Source organism: Sinocyclocheilus rhinocerous, unplaced genomic scaffold (genome assembly GCF_001515625.1).
Source record: "Sinocyclocheilus rhinocerous isolate Xijiao unplaced genomic scaffold, SAMN03320098_v1.1 scaffold311, whole genome shotgun sequence".
NCBI classification, from domain to species: Eukaryota; Metazoa; Chordata; class Actinopteri; order Cypriniformes; family Cyprinidae; genus Sinocyclocheilus; species Sinocyclocheilus rhinocerous.
This window is the reverse complement of record NW_015623669.1, coordinates 1,042,641-1,060,760: the sequence shown is the minus strand read 5'-3', so window position 1 is coordinate 1,060,760 and position 18,120 is coordinate 1,042,641. Positions and strand designations below refer to the sequence as shown.

The window sequence follows — 18,120 nt, the reverse complement described above, 5'->3', positions numbered from 1 at the left end:
GTTGGGGTTTTCTAACCTGCCAGGATGCCACTGGTGATTCCAGGGATTCCCTGGATCTGACTGACGTTGTTGCTGGTGAAGTACTCATCGCAGGTGGCGTTCAGGAACTCAGAGTCACAGAAGGCTCTCCAAAGCTTGGTGGTGACTGTGGCATTGCCCTGCTCTATGGTCTTGGCACAAATGTCAAATCCCTTTGACACAAGAGTTCGGTTCCCGAGCACACACACCCTACACAGGATAAGGGCTTTATAATTATAGTCGCTCCTGAAATGTATTCTGTACCCTAAAAAAAACATTCTGTTCAACACAAAATTCTACTTACGGAAAGAAAGGTGGGTCAAAAGAAGTCTTGATGACCCCAGCGTAGACAGCGAGAATGGAGAGAATGACGCAGGCGAGGAACACAAGGGCCAACTTGTTGACATACTTCACACCGACAAAGACAACTAAAGCCATGAAGGAGAGCACGATGGTACCGTACACACGCATGTTATTCAACAGCGCTGCCTCGGCCTCTGCTCCCTCCAGACCCTCCATCTTGAATATGGCAGCTGCTGGCACGATATAGATCTAGAAAGAAATCAATAGAAAGAAATTTCTATAATTTACAAGTCCTGAAGTTGTTCCAAACCTGTATGGGTTTCTTTTTTCTGTAAACATAAAAGAAGATATTCTGCAGAATGTTGGTAGCTAAATAGTTGCTGGTTCCTGAAGACTTCCATAATATTTTTTTTCCATTCTATGGAAGTCTACCAGCAACTGTTTGGTTACCCACACTACCCACACGAGGTGAGTTAAAGACGACAGAAGTTTCATTGATGAATTATCCATTTAATGTTGTGTAAAATTAATGTACAAGTACTGTATAAATATAAAAACTGTGAACAATGCTTCTTCAGAGTATAAATTAAAATGATGCAATGTTACTTGTCATTTAAAATAACAATATTTCACAAATCATACAGTACATGATTCAGTTGTTCAATTTAATAAAAGAGATGCTAAACAGGGCTATTGTATTTACCTGAAACTAAAACTATAACAAAAACAATTTTTGTTACTTAAAAATAATAATAAAAAAAACGTTAACTGAAAATAAAATAAAATAAAATATAAAAAAGCTACTTTTCTCATTTTCATTTAGTTTTAGTTACTAATTACTAACTACTATTACTAACTAATTATATTATATTATATTATATTATTATATAGACATATTTAAAAAATACAAATGGCAAAAACACAGCTAAATTACAAAAACTAATTATATTATATTATATTATATTATATTATATTATATTATATTATATTATATTATATTATATTATATTATATTATATTATATTATATTATATTATATTATATTATATTATATTATATTATATTATATTATATTATATTATATTATATTATATTATATTATATTATATTATATTATATTATATTATATTATATTATATTATATTATATTATATTATATTATATTATATTATATTATATTATATTATATTATATTATATTATATTATATTATAGACATATTACAAAATTACAAAAACTTTAAAATTAAAATTAAAACATAAAATACAAAACAACATTCAAAATATTAATAAAAACTGTAATAAAATAATATATTAATAGAAACTTTTAGTATCTCAATGATACTAAAATAACACTGATGCTAAATAATGTCATTTACAGTTTGCATCATTGCCTGAAAGACTTTTCAGCAAATTCTGCTTTAAAATGTATTATATATAAACTATTAGTTTAAAGAAATTCAAATAAAGCAAATAGCAATGAAAATGTACCAGCAGGATTTCGATGCAGCCCAGGATGTACATGGCTCCTGCAAAAGTGGTGCCCAGATAGAAACATATACCAACAGCCCCGCCAAACTCCGGCCCCAGTGAACGAGAGATCATGTAGTATGAACCTCCAGCTGTAAGTACACACAAATGAATTTACCATTAAGCATATACAGTACATCTAAAGAGTTAAATAGAAGAGGGTTTTACACCGTCATCATATTTTCCTTTTCTTGAGATGTAATTTTGACACAAGAGGCACATCTATAAGATCCTGTTGTTTCAAATAAACACAGAGACAGACATGCATCCACACAGTTATGAGTGCGGAGCTGATCTCAGCACAGTTGGGAGCTGTACTGTGCACTGTAGCTAACTGCCCATGAAGAACAACAGGACAGCAGTCCTCTGGGCGTCTGCACACAAACACAGACACGCTGAATTCTGCTCACCTGGCACAACTCCATTGGTGGCAATAGCACTCATTGAGATAGCAGTCAGCATAGTCTGTAAATAGAGTAAATAAAGATCAATACAGAGGGGACAGTGAGTGACAGAGACAAGAGGCCCCCACTAAGTCCTCCAGTGACTCGTGAAAGAAAAATGTATTTATTAGGAAAGAAACCTTGAGTACATTAAGACATTGTGCGGATGAGGGTTTTTTTACAGCCATATAGCTGACTCATTGGTCATAAGGAAACGCCTTAAAGACATGCATTCTATAATTATATTGTACCATTATTGTGTAACTTTTTGTATGTTGATTAAATATTTTGGGAATACTTAACAAGGTTTCATTTGTTAACATTAACATTATATTCTGTAGTTTATTCATTTAATAATACATTTTTGTTTACAAAAGTTGTATCTGTTAACATTACTTAATGTACTGTGAACTAACATTAACTAACAACAATTGTTTTTATTAACTAACACGGACAGAGAGTATTAAAAAATGATTTGCTTATTGTTAGTTCAAGGGAGAAAATGCATTAACTAATGTTAACAAATTAGACCTTATTGTAAAGTGTTACTGATATTTTCATAATAAATTATTACATCATAAAACTGACATAATTTGACAGCTGCAGACCTGAAAAAAAAAAAAAAAAAAATACAAAACTTTCTCTCAGTTCTTCACAAACGGTTCATTGTGCCTTTTAACTCAAAACGATACACTAATATTATTTGGGAAAATATCTTTAATAACTAAGTAATCTGACACGAACAATTTCAGCCCATTTGACATAGAAAAACAAAAAAGCTTTGCCCATACAATGCATGTTAACACAGCCTCAAACAATAGGCATGAGTTTGGGGTGGGGCTATATGCAACCAATGGCAGATTATAATTTCAGAAACCTGTTTGGTAACAGTCATTATTTTTTTAAACAAAGTTTATTATTATGTCTTCATGCAACCTATATACACTACCAAACCTATATACTTTTTGAAAGAAGGCTCTTATGCTTATCAACACTGCATTTATAAAAAACTATTAAAAAAAATCTGTTTTATATTCTAAAATATTTTAATATGTAATTTATTCCTGTCATGCAAAGATGAATTTTCAGCATCATTACATATCATTACAGTCTTCAGTGTCACATGATCCTTCAGAAACGATTCTAATATGCTGTTTTGCTGATCAAGAAACATTTCTTATTATCAACGTGGAACACAGTTGTGTTGCTTATTATTTCTGTGAAAACAATGAGACTTTTTATCAGGATTCATGCTAAAGAACAGCAATAGAAATCTTTTGCAATATTTACTGTCAATTTCGATCAATTTTTGGTAACAGTCATTATTTTTTTAAACAAAGTTTATTATTATGTCTTCATGCAACCTATATACACTACCAAACCTATATACTTTTTGAAAGAAGGCTCTTATGCTTATCAACACTGCATTTATAAAAAACTATTAAAAAAAATCTGTTTTATATTCTAAAATATTTTAATATGTAATTTATTCCTGTCATGCAAAGATGAATTTTCAGCATCATTACATATCATTACAGTCTTCAGTGTCACATGATCCTTCAGAAATGATTCTAATATGCTGTTTTGCTGATCAAGAAACATTTCTTATTATCAACGTTGAAAACAGTTGTGTTGCTTATTATTTCTGTGAAAACAATGAGACGTTTTATCAGGATTCATGCTAAAGAACAGCAATAGAAATCTTTTGCAATATTTACTGTCAATTTCGATCAATTTAATTCAGCTTTGCTAAATAAAAGTATTAATTTCTTTCGGACTTTTGAATGGTAGTATACTTGAGCACTTGACATTTTTACACTCATGTAACTTATATGATATTTAATGTACTCAAATTCTAAAATAGGAATCTAGAATTTATTTGAAAGCACTAAGTATATTTATATACTGTCAGAGCAGCCAGGACCAAACCAAAACCTGACTATGACTAGTGAGTGTGGATTGGCAGAGTTATTCTGTGAGTGTGTGTGTGTGTATTTCCTGGGGTTTGGCAGGGTCAGAAGGGCAAGATAGGGGATTTATGGTGGTAGAATCAGAAGGGACAGCTTTCAGCTTTTTTATATCAAACAACATTAAAACAGATATGACAGGAGGGGAAAGAGCTCAGAGTGGGACCGCACCGCACTGCACATTCACTTACATAATACTGCTGAAACTTCCTCTGAAACAAAATACTGCAGCAAATATTCACTAATATGTGACATGAGCATGCACAGAACGCATGCAAATACGCACATAAGGCCCTATGATTTTCATGATGTGGAAAACGTACAGAATCACAGAATCAAGTCAAAAAATGGCTTAACATGGAATGTCTTGGAATTTCGTCGCTCCGTGACAGGGCATCATCACAATATGGTAAGGGGCGTAACATTTCCGTGTCTCACGCTTATCGGCCAATCATAACGCACTGGATAGCTGGGCAATCACAGCACACCTTGCTTTTCAGACCGATGAGCTTTATAAAAATCGACGCGTTTCAGAAAGGCAGGGGCATAGAGGAGAAACAATAATGTACAGTATGTGGAAAATAATGTGTTTTTTGAACCTTAAACTGCATAAACACATTTCATTACACCAAATACACAAAAGAATGTTCTTTTTAGTAACATATGCACCCTTTAATCAAATCACTATATGGGCTAGTGTCTGTGAATATTAAACTGCAAAAAGACTGCTATTTAAATATGAATGTTCTGTGTGTCTATGTGTGAATGAGTGGTGCAATTTCATCTGCTACACATACTCCAGCATGCGTGACGCTCAGTTTTCAACATCTGCAGTCTCATTACATGAGGACATGAACACATGAACTTCACCTCCAGAGCTGCTCTGAGAGTCACTTCAACAGCATTTCACCATTAATTTCATTTGATTAAAAACTAATCTAAAATTAGTTAGAAACTAAATAAAAATGTAAAAACTAAATAAAAAGATTTAATGGGCCCTAAAAAATTTATTTGTGATTTTTAAAATTTGTTGTACTGTATAAGTTTCATGATTAATTATTTAGACATGTTTTCTGATTATTAATATTTAATCTAATTATAAAAATGGACTCGAGAAAAACGAAAACTGAAAATTAAAATGGTTAAAAAAAAAGGTATATGGGAAAAAATAAAGTGGATTTCATAGGGCCCTACACACATCACAAGAATGACTAGCAGCAAGAGCGAAGTGCTAAACTGACAGCTCTGAAATCAAACACCTCATGCAAGCATTTACATTTATGTTCTTGGCAGAAACTCCGTCTGGCACGCTCACAAACCAACTCACCAAAGTGACTTACAACAAAGTGATTGTATAAATGTAAACAATCTCCTGTTAAAGGTGCAGAGGGGTAAAAGGAAACCCTAAGCTCTGGAGAGGGAGTCTCTGGGGCTCTTGCTGCATAATGGTAATAAAGAATTCTGCTTTCCAGGCCTGAACAGACCTTTCTGTTGCTGTATTCAGATCTGAAGGATAGTGCGGCTATTTGTAGAGTATTTGAGCTTGTGTTTCCTGCCTACTGTCATACCGGACACCACCCACGGCTTCTGTAGATTATGTACTAGTGCCGTTGAAATAAACACGTTAACGCATGCGATTAATTTTTTTCAGTTTAATGCATTAAAAATATTTAACGCAGGGTCGGAGCTAGGGTTGGCCATCCCACTCACAACTGCTGCTTCTGTCTCTTTTTTCTTGACAAGAATTGCATTTATTTAGATACAGAACATCTTTACAACCACATCAAACGGGAGGCTTTTCAAATGCGCACTCCAACTTCGCCACATCGCCAGGCGTAAGTCAAACAGGTGACGAGGAGCTTCAGTAGAACAACAGTGAACTGCGGTCAGATGAGATGTTGTCAGGCCATATGTCAGAAAAAACAAATTTTCCTGTCCTGTCAGCCATTATACTGTGCTTGTAGCATGTGCTCGGTGAGCGCTGTAGCCACAAAAGAAACTACGAGCATACAATGTCATAGTTATGTCATCAGTTAAGTCATGAAGTTACCAAAAATGTAATTGAAGCTGCCTTAAAACTGTGCATGCATGTAAGTATTTGTTATATATGAGTCACATTTAAGAACATGTGTCTGAAATGCAGTGGTTTTCAAAACTATCCTGGATCAGCCCAGCACTGTCTCCCTCATCTAACACACCTGATTCTACTCATCAGCTCATTAGTAGAGACTTTAAGACCTGAAGTGAGTCAGAAAAGGTAAAGAGTTGTGAGAAAATACGGTGCGTGTCAGATCTGTGTCATGTTCAGCAGCGGCAGCTCTTAAAGTAATAGCAGCCAAAAATAATCCTAATAACCAGCTGCTGTGATGTCTGTTCATCAAAGAAAAAAAGAGGAAATCAATAACTTCTGTATCTTTAAGGATTCATCTATATTTCATTTAGAATTTAGTGCTTGATAACTTTATTCAAGTTATTCAATTTCTGTATATTTCCTACTTGCTGAAGGGCACAGGTAAATATGATATTTTTATTATAATGGGTTTATGTGAAGATTGTTTTAAGTTCACTTAAATTAGAAGTTGTTATTTTTTAAAGTCTAATAAATGTTAAAATTGATAGCTCTCAATAATACTGTAATGTTGAATGGCTAGTCAATGGTTAAATATTAGGAAAGTCTGTAATATTGGTATCAGTGATAATTGCCTTCAGTCATAAAAAAGATGATATAAAACAAATATTAAAAAATATACTGTCTTTATGTTGTTTCTACATTAATTTGAAGATTGAATGTGAAATTATTGCAATATAGATGTATATTTAAAAACGTTTATGTTAGGTGGGATTAATCGTGATTAATTTCAGAACAAATGTACAATTAATTAGTTAATTTTTTTAAATCCGTTGACAGCACTAATATGTACATGTGCATCTGAGACTGACCGTGGAGCAACACATGAAGACGATGATGAAGGTTCCCAGGATGCCTCCAACACCCACCAACCAGGTCATCCTGAGGAACAGGATCACCCCGAGGATGTTCTGCATACATGGCAGGTAAACGCCCATGATGGTGCCCATACGTGGAGCCTGTCAATCAACCAACCAACCAATCAATGATCAGGACACCATGGAACATGATTCTCAATATATAGCATCATTAAATGGCCATTTTAGCTGCTTGTCGATTCACATCCACCCAGTAAATGATTAGCTAGCATCCACCAACACACAGAAGACTGAGGTTCATGAAGAAGGCTCAGTAGTGATTTGGCAGTATGTAGAGATAATGGTAGAGATTTTTTTCACCTGCACTGTTTTCTTGCGTGCCTCCTCATTGTTTTCTGCCTCCTCATGCTCTTTACTACCTTGCGTCAGGTTGGAGTAGTTGGCTAGGCTGCTCAGCAGAGAAGATACCATGGGACTGGTGTCCATCTCCTCCTACACAACACACACATACAAACAAACATGTAAATCTACAGCATATTCATCTAGAACCCTTTAAAATCATTAGCAACACTGGACTACCTCAAACAGGGCCATGTTTTTCCCATCATACTGCTGGCTTTTCTCTACGTCACTGGTGCTGCTGTTGATAAAGGGGCTGCTCTCCTTGGATGTTGCATCTCCTGTGAACATACATAAATTAAACATTGTTTATTAGAATATGCGCTAGAATATATTTACAATGGGTGTAAACTGTGAAAAGGCTGTCTTACTGTACACTACTACTAAAAACAGTTTCCACAAAAAAAGCACAACACTGTTGATAATAAGAAATGATAAAAACAATGATAATAAGAAATGTTTCTTGAGCAGCAAATCAGCATATTAGAGTGATTTCTGAAGGATCATGTGACACTGAAGACTGGAGTAATGATGCTGAAAATTCAGTTTTGCATCACAGGAATAAATGAAATTTTAAAATATATTAAAGTAGAAAATGGTTATTTTAAATTGTAATAATATTTCACAATATTACTGTAGCAGCCTTGCAGCCTTGGTGAGCATAAGAGAGCACATAATTAAAAAAACATAAAAAAAATCTTACATAACCCAGACTGAGCAGTAACAGTAGTTTGAACAGAAGTGTTCATATTTATATATATTTTTATTTTTTAAAAGCAAAACGTTTCACAAAAAAAGCCTTAGTCTTAAAAATATAAAAAATATTATTTATATTTAGACAATTACGTTATGCATTACATTTATCAAAAGCAACATCAAACATAAAAAAAAATAATAATCCATTTGCAATTTGTCAGACATTGTTCCCACTGGATTTGCCTACATGTAAGATCAATGTCATCGCATTTGCATGTAATACTAAAGAATGATATTGCAGCGGTATCATCAGATACACCATAAGCATGTTTGGTTCAAAATTCTCTATTTTTGTATAAGAGCTTTGTCTCACAGTATTTACAGAATGTCTTTTCACATCTCACACAAACTTACAAGTGCTGTGTACAGTCCAATTATACCAAGTTGTTACATTTTCCTGGAGGAAAGAACAGGAAGGGGGTGAATTAATTCAACTGTAAAGAAAAACAACAGCGCATCAATATGGAGCACTCCTTGTGCATCAGTATGTGTGTGGGTGAGGAATTCCAGGATTTCTACATACTCTTCCATAGCAACAACCCGGTTCTGAGCCTATTTTTACACTACCGCTTTCAGTCGCACATCCTTTCTCACAGGAACCTTTGAGCGCTTAATTCTGAAGCAGTGCAACATAAACCCTCACAGGATCAGGGCAATTCTGTTGTGTCCTATAAATACATCATGGTTTTTAATTGTGTGTATTTCTAAATTGTAGTGCGTATTGTAATTTCTTTAGTGTGCTGTCACCTTCCCTGCCTTCTCTAACATAATTATATGTGGGAGCATGCTCATTAAATGGCCAAGGGAATCATGCCTCTTAGCATGCCCAGTTTAATCTGATGTATTAGTTTAATTAATCATGCTTCCTGGCAAAGCGTTGTACATTTTAATTTTCACAGCATTTGTCTGCTTATTGACCTGCGACCCTATGACCTTTAAACACACAATTAATCACCTTGTAATGTCACCTGTCAGCACTGAATCAATACGCCGCCAAGCCTTGTGCTTCCTACGGTCGTTTTTATTTTAAGGTTTACACGTTGATTACTATTTCATTAAGGAGTCCTTGGTCTCACAAAGTTTGGAAACTCATGAATCATCCTGGTTTAGCACTTGGTTCCTGCTGTATATGTTTCTTTTCTCTCTAATCTTCTGGCTCTCTTGACACTCAGCATCCCACAACCCCAGCAGACTCACAATGTAATAAGCAATAATGAGAAAAAGATTGGTATACAGATTGAGATAGATCCTAATCTCTGACATCTTGCGTGCTGTGTGGTGAAATTGATAACAGAAGCATTTGGTTTATTGTTACAACCCCAGAAGGGACTCTGAGCATCTCTAGACTTATTATAGGGCATCATACAGATATCAAAGCTTGCTAGACGAGGTTGTCTGCTGATTCTGCCCTGCTGTCCATTTAATGTCTCTGCAGAGGCGAAAGCAGGTAGCTGATGCTTGTACTTTTCTCAGAGCTATTCTTTCCAACCCTTTTTTCTACAAATCTTTGCACTATTAGAAGCATACACATACACACCTCTGGCCAGCTCTCTTGGCCTATTCTAAAGCAACAAACGTTATAAACTAATATCATATGTGATCAAATTATATTTAGGCAATATCACACTAGCAATACAGCTAAATCACACCCGCGGTGATATTCAGACAAACATGATTATGATACTGCTTTCATACAGGAGCTCAACAAATAAGAAGTTAATATTGTACAACTTACATTTTGCTTGAACTAGCTTTGTCTATTTTTACTAAGCCAGCGAAAATATTTGCAAACATATCCATGGCCAAACACACAGCAGCAAATGTTCAGCACTCCTGAATGAATCGGTGTCTTGAACAAATTGGTTGAGTGAATGATTCAATTACCACTTCATAAATTATGTTCCTGAATGAATCAGTGTTTTGAATGAATCGCTTGAATGAATTATTCAAACGGCTCACTCATAAAGACAGTGGTCTGTCGCCATCTGCTGGGGTAACAGTTTGAAGATTAGCAGTGGTCATTTCATCAGAATTTTAATCAGTATTGTGCCCTTTAACAAGTCAAGCCATGTTGTTTCAGGCAATCTGTTTCTACATGTACTATAGTCACCTATTTGTAAAAGTATTAACTAAATGATAAATTAGTAGTATTAATATGTCAGTAATATTGCTAATAGCTAAGACTGGTGAAATGATTAGTGCATCAGTCTGTACTTATAGCACTTCCCTGTTCTTCAAACCCAACAGTCACACTTGCATATCAGCATGTGTGATTAGCATGATGAGTCAGTCAAAACTTACAGCAGATCAAGGAAAGAAATTCATGGTAACTTTATGCATATTTCATATATACAGCCCATCAAAGACTAAATACGTAAATGCTAATTAGTGATGAGCAAAATGTGTAGGCTGAGGAAAGCGTTTCTGAGTGCAACATGAGCATGATGTTCTTATCTCATGCAGTTTAGCTTAGCAGCTGTAAAATTATATTTTATAATACAATTGATGAAAAAAGTATTTTTAACTGGATTTGCAAATATAAATTAAATAAAAGGCCATTTCAGCAGCTCCAGAACAAAAGCGCCAATCTCATTGGTCGGCCAGTTTTTAACAAGGTGCGTCAAACCAAAATTTTTTGTAATTGTAATTTTTTTTTTTAAATGACGCTTTTACGCCTCGCGTTTTGCGTGTCGGTGTGCACACTCACATTGGCGCCCTTTGTTTAGTCACGAGGCGTTAAACGTCGGCGATAATCGTGCGCGATATTCGTCCCGGTGTGAACAAGCCTTAAGTGTACACATCCATGACTTAAGTTTTTTTATGTTTCTTAACACACTTAAGTAAACTTAAAAAAAGTAATATAAAACAAAATAAAATTGTATAAATATATTGCATAGTATTACAAGTGCACATTCAATACTAGTAAGCAGCACACTTCTTTTTCACAGGTGACTAGTTGTCTGCTGCTTTTTACAGTCCTAGCAATTAAACTTTTTATGTTTGGCAAAACAGACTATCATATTTGACTGTCTGACTTTTATAGTTGGGTTTTGCTCTTTGTTGAGCTCATAATCTGTTACAATATGGCCCAGAAACATTTCAAAACAAATGTTAATGGTCAGTGTTAAGTGATAAATTGTAACAGAAAAAAGTTCATAGTTGTTAAATCAGCACATTTAATATGAAAGCATAAAACTATATAAAACAACAATAAAGCCAAGCAATTAAAAGTTAAAGCCCTAGTGTACAATGAAAGCAAAAATGCAAAAACTACAAATAAACAGCCATGCTGCTCAGATACATCTGTTAATATGGGATTGTTCAGTGAAATTAAGACCACACTGCACTGGTTCCCTCTAAGCACCTTTGCCTTTCGATAATCCACAGTTTTAAAATCTGCTTTTCAAAGCCCATTTCTGCTCATGACATCAAAGTAATCTGCTTTTTAATTTTTTATGTTTTGCCTGCCCCTTTCCCTTGCATTTGTGTGGTCACATTTAGTATTTAGTACTTCATAACTCTCATAAATATTTATGGTGTGTAGGATCCATGTGCTGACTCTTATGACAAAGTACACTTTAGCACATATTATGGATATACTTATTTTGTATTGATATGCTTATTATCAGACACTAAATGTAGTTTTTTTTTTCAATTAAATGAAAATGTTTACAGTTAAAATTGATATCAAATGCAATTAGTTGAACTTAGCAGTGCTTTTTTGGCCCACTTAAGTATGTCTATATGTAATTTCATAATACTCATATAATTGAATGTAATTTCTTAAAGGCCCTTAAAGGACTTCATGATCTGAGAGCCTATATATTCCCTGAGGCTGAATGTCATCTTTGTCAGCTGCTGAATTGAAGCACCTTTATCTAACTGAAGGAGAGAGAGCAGGTGTTTGAGAAGTCTGCAGAATTGGTTAGCTTGTGTCTCGAGCTCCCTGAGGCTGATTATATCAGGCTGTGCTGCTGTGTGGAGCTTCCTCAATTCCCTTCACAACTGATCAGCAGAGATAGCCAGCCTGAGACTGAGGGAGTGGGATGGAAGCTTCAGCGTCCTCACTGCATGGTAGGGTTGTGGTGAGCAACTGAAACCCGAATTTGATAAGAAACAAGCTTTCCTTTAATACATGGCTACTGGCCAGTTCGCAGTCAGTGATGGTTTTCATCCCACTCCACACCTCCTTCATGTTGTTCTGACTAAGTTTGCAATCATGCTTGTGCCGTTATCATTCCTTCCCTTTCTCAAGTAGCATTTTCATGTCTTCCTGTATCCTCTTTGCCTCCTCCGTTTGTCTACAGACCACCTTATTTTGGCTCAGCAGGTCCTTCAGATCTTTAGTGATTCATGTTTTGTTGTTGGGGAAGACAACACGATCCTCATGAAAGTACCTCGGTGTCACTGTATGACTCACAGAACACGTCTTATTTGGTTTACTTCAAGTACTCCTGTAAAGCCTCCTCTACTTCCGTTTTGTCCTGGTGGTAAAAGGCGCTTGTTATATGGTCAGTTTGCATTAAGGAAGAGATGCTGCATCCAGGAGTGCTAGAATCCTGTTGGATCTTCTAGTTCTTGTTCGGTTCCCTCATAGATGAGAAGTCTTTTATTTGTTTGACTGATTATATTTGATTATTGACTATGATGCTTCCTCAGTACATGGTGTAAATGATTATAAAAGTGAACAGGGAAAATAATTATCTTTTATAATCCATTGGTGTCAGTATTTTTGGTGTTTTTAAGAAATTAATGCTTTTATTCAGTCAGGATGCATTAAATTGATAAAATATCACAAAGATATTTATCATATTACAAAAGATTTCTATTTCAAATAATGTATCATGATTTCCACAAATACATTTAGCAGCACAACTGTTTTCAATATTGATAATAAATTAAGTTTTTTGAGCATCAAGTCAGCATATTAGAATGATTTCTGAAGGATCATGTGACACTGAAGACTGGAGTAAGATTGCAATACTATTTCACAATATTACTGTTTTACTGCATTTTTTCCCCAATCAAATAATCTAGCCTTGGTAAGCATAAGAGACTTCTTTCAAAACCATTAAAAAAATCTTACAGACCCCAAACTTTTACATGTAGAGTGCAATCACAAGCCAGTGTCTTTATCTTTTAAAAAAATCAAATTAAATAAATAAATAAATAGAACAAAATTTAACTTTTTTTTTTTTTGATACATGTATATTATATATTAAACTTTTAATAAACTATTAAACCTTTACAACGCAATGACAGGAGGCATGAAAATGTCATGATATAAATAAACATTAAACATTTTTTTAAGGATACAAGTTAAATTAACTTTTTTTTAGAAAAAAATAAAAATAAACTGAAACTAGAACACCACAAAAACTAGTTACTACACTGATGAAAACTAAACTAAACTGAAAAGATAAAATAGTTATAAAATAGTTACATTAGTTAAGTGGTTCAGCAAGAGGGGATTGGACATGCTACTGAATACAGAAAGATGATGTAAAAAATATAAAAATATGATCCAAAATCACAAGATAAATCTTAACCGTTTCAGTATTTAAAAAAAAAAAACAGTCAGCTCCCTAGAGGTTCTTTTCATTACCTTTCTTATACATCCTCTATTTTCCATAATGCCAACCTTATCCGGTCTCTTGAGAAGAAATCAATTACATTGCATCACTTCTGGGTTGTGGCTAAATAAGTAACTTTGTTTACTGAAAGAGGGACTGTATTTCAGAAAACTATTTATTTTTGTTTCATAAACCGCACTCTGCTCTACTCTTTCCTTATTTTATGCCAGTAGCGTTAAATGATATCCCTTTTTAATCATGATGGAACTCAGCTTTCCCTCAGGACTAAGGCCGTTGTCTAGTATATACACAGAGAGCCAAACTGCAAGTACTGCCTGCCCTGTTAACCCAGAATTCACTGCTTCTCACAAATGATCCTCCACACTCTTTAAAATAAAGGTTCCAAAAAGGGGTTTTCGCAGTGATGCCATGGAAGAACCATTTTTTTTATCACCAAAGAACCTTTGAATGAACAGTTCTTAAAAGAACCATTTTTCTTAATGTGAAAACTTTTTAATGATCTAAAGAACCTTTTGTGCAATGGAAAGTTTCCATGCATGTTAAAGGTTCCTTATGGAACCATAGATGCCAATAAAGAACCTTTATTTTTAAGAGCCAGTAATCACATCAGAGATTATACAGGCTGGGTGTCAGATGTATTAGCATCGAGATTTTTTTCAAAGCTCTGTTTTGACAACCATTCTCTACTATGATGCATCATTGTGTTGTATCAAGGGTTTGATTGTCGTTATTGATTTGAGAATCCTCTTTAGAGAAGCAATTTATCTTCTCTGAGTATTTGGCCACGTACACACTGTAAAGTTTCAAAGGTGAAAAAATTTAATTATCTTTACCCTAAATGATCTTTTGTGTGTGTACTGAACAGAACTCACTCTCAAAACTGCCATGAATGACACTGTTGTAATCATAGCAACGTTTTGCCATCTTAGGAATTTAGTATTCACTACTTTTGACCAAAGTAATATTACAGCGACCAAACCACTTTTTAGCAATTTTAAATAAACCACCGTCCACAAAGCCGTTGTGTTTTGTTTATGTTTGGAAGGCTATTTCACAGAACGCGCTCTTAAAGTGTTGCCTTGTCCACTATAAGCGACACTTATTAAGCATTTTTGTGCTTGTTGTTTGGACTCGGCTCATAAAGCGATCCAGTTTATGGAGTTAATAAAGTTGGAAGGTGCAGGTTGGGATATTTTGGTATGTTGCTTTTTTTTTTTTACAAGAAAACTAATTTGGATTTGAATTTATTATGGATTTGTTCTTATTTTTATTTATTTATTTTTGTTATTTCTAGCAAGATCTGGCAACACTAATGAGTCAAGATGTACCACTTTCCCTGTGATCTAATGCACCGCAACTCTGATCCGTGTTTAAATGCATCATTAACAACTAGTTGTTCAGCACTTAAGCACTAAAAGGTGAAATGACAACTAAATGTATCTGTGTATGTGGCCTTTTTGAAGAGCTCATCAAGAACTATAATTCATTCAAGATTTCATTAGCCAATTAATTGCCTGAGAATTTAACCCATAGCCTTGTCCTTATCAGCACAATGCTCTACTAGTTCAGCAAAAGGAATGAGTTTTTTCGGCCCAAGTTTTGTCAGATCTAGACAGAAAGTGGGGACAGAACATAAAGACAGCATCAGGGTCAATCCTGGAACAGGCAGAGTCAAAGAAAATAACCCAAACAGGATTAAGCACCAGACTTACTGTTTGTTCCGTAGATCTCTTTTCACCGCGATATTGGGTCACATCCATTTAGTCTTGAGTAAAGTAGAAAAGAAACCAGCGATTGTATAAAAGATATTACTGTTAATTAAATACCCGCTGATCCTCAGATTCAGGAGCTTTGATGCTAAAAGACAGTTGACAGTCAGACGATGTTTACTCCGCTGCAATGAGAGCTGAAAACATGGCTTTATTTTAGAGAAAACTGACAAGAGAAGTAATAATAAGTGGAGAAATAGAGACATTATAAGAGAAAAGCTTGAGGCATGTCACCTCTCTTTCACAGTTCTCAAGTATATTTAATGCAGCAGAAATGAACCTATAGTAGGGAAAATGACACTTCTGACAGGTCTGTTGTGGTGCGTATCTTTTAAATGCTTCTCCTCTCAGTTGTTGGACTGAATATACAAGCCTTTATCCTCAAGCCAAAAGTGCTGATTCATGGAGCTGGCAATGTGGTGTTGGTGTCAAAGAAAGTAACACTATGCAAAATGGCTTAATCCAAACAAACTTAATGGCGGAAGGCTTCAGTGTGGGCAAAACATATAAACTGTCTGAATTCACGAGCACAGAATTGGACATATGGTGGAGATTTGTTTGAGAAGCTCTCCAGAGTGAGAAGACCAGCAGTCATTTATATCATGTCTTAAGCTCGTGTGTATGTGCTATGAAAGTCTTGAGGTGGATCTAAATTAGTGTTTCAGAGCCAAGAGCTGACTACTCTCGCAGTATCAAGACATCTGACTATCATGGTGGTTCATAAACTTTTTCAGGTGGTGGACCACCTCACTTCACCAAAAAAAAACCTAAAAAAAAAAAACTGGTAAAACACTATTTACCTGCCATTTTAAAATAGTGTTTTTAAATACAGTAAACTGACTGACTAATTTACCAATTTGATTAAAGTTGCGCAAACGGCCAAAAAATTCATACCGCGATTATTTTTTACAAATATAATCTTAAGCAGCAAATCAGCATTTAGAATAGTTTCTGAAAGATCATGTGACACTGAAGTAATGGCTGCTGAAAATTTAGGTTTGTTATCACAAGAATAAATTTGAAAATAGGTTAAAATACAAAACTATAGAAGCTTTCGCTACAGAATAAAAATATAAAAAAGGTAATTGCAATGTTTTTGGACTTATCTCACAATTATGGGTTTATATCGCAATATTCTGACATTTTCTTGCAGAACTGTAAGATACAAACTAATATAAAGAATTCTTAAAAAATAAGAATTCTTATATGAAAAAATAAGAATTCTAAGAATTCTACTGACTTTCTTCTTTTTTTTCAGAACTGCAAGAAAAATTCAGAACTGTAAGATAAAAGTCTCATATACCTTTAAAAAAAAAAAAAAATTATCCCATGGTGGAAACAAGCTTCCACAGAAAACATTATCGTTCAATTAATTAATTAATTAATTTATTTTTAAGTTTTTGAAAGAATTCTTTTATGCTCACCAAGGCTGCATTTATTTAATTAAAGGCTGGAATATACTACAAACTTTTAAAATCTGAACAGGTTTTAAAACGTTATAGGCACCATACACTTACCGACTTTATAATATAGTCACAGAGGAAAAGCTGTCCATCATTCACTAAACGACTGAGACACTGACACACTACAAGACTTTCAAGTTGTTCCAATCACAACAAACTCACACAGAAACGTGCTTCTTGTTGCTAGGAGACGCATGACAAATGAAAGCAATATGTGTTCTAAAATCGGCTCAGTCTGTGACCATAATACACTATGTGATTTTCTATTAAATATGTCAACTCTAATCTGCAGACTGGCTCTGACTTTCGCCAACTAGCGTCGACTTATCCAAACTGTAAACTGGGGGGAAATCATGTCAAAAATCATGTAGTGTATTCCAGCTTTAAAAATACAGTTATATTATTCTAATTTATAATAACACTTTAATATTTTAATATATGCCGATTAGAATGCTGGGTAATGCAACAATACCCAAAGCACACAAGTAAATCAACTAAAGAATGGCTAAAAAGAAGAAAATATGTGTTTATCTGAGACCTTAACTTAAGCAATCCAGAAATACCGATAAACTGAAACAGATTTGTGGGGAGGGATGGTCAAAGATAGGTCAGAAATCTAGCTCAGAAAGCACCTACAGAAAACATTTGGTGGAGGTCTTGTGGCTTAAGGAAGATCTACAACGTAACAAAATTCAAAGGTTCACTTACTTTTTCAACTTACACTGTGAATGACTGCTCAATGTATTTGATAAAAATGTGAAAAGTTCAACTGTTTGTGTGTTATTAGTATAGTCAGATAGTGCTTGTCTTGTGTGTTCAACTAAGATCAGACCACATTTAATGAATGACCAATGCAGAAATCCAGATATTTTTGAAGGGTTCACAAACTTATACAGTATATAGGCTCTTTCATTCTATAATACTTGTCTGTTTG

At 34.5% G+C, this 18,120-nt stretch overlaps 1 protein-coding gene across 1 annotated transcript in view; it reads right to left on the bottom strand.

Moving 5' to 3' along the window:
* LOC107725712 (solute carrier family 12 member 5-like) overlaps window positions 1-14,878 on the bottom strand; it is a 29,119-nt gene extending 14,241 nt beyond the window's left edge. The window contains exons 1-8 of the mRNA XM_016535127.1: window positions 14,827-14,878; window positions 7,785-7,885; window positions 7,566-7,697; window positions 7,200-7,346; window positions 2,260-2,314; window positions 1,811-1,941; window positions 323-570; window positions 17-228 (exon numbers count right to left, since the gene is read on the bottom strand). Coding sequence (XP_016390613.1) covers window positions 17-228; window positions 323-570; window positions 1,811-1,941; window positions 2,260-2,314; window positions 7,200-7,346; window positions 7,566-7,697; window positions 7,785-7,885; window positions 14,827-14,878 — 1,078 coding nt within the window. The remainder of the gene's footprint in view (window positions 1-16; window positions 229-322; window positions 571-1,810; window positions 1,942-2,259; window positions 2,315-7,199; window positions 7,347-7,565; window positions 7,698-7,784; window positions 7,886-14,826) is intronic.
* Between the last annotated feature and the right edge of the window lie 3,242 nt (window positions 14,879-18,120).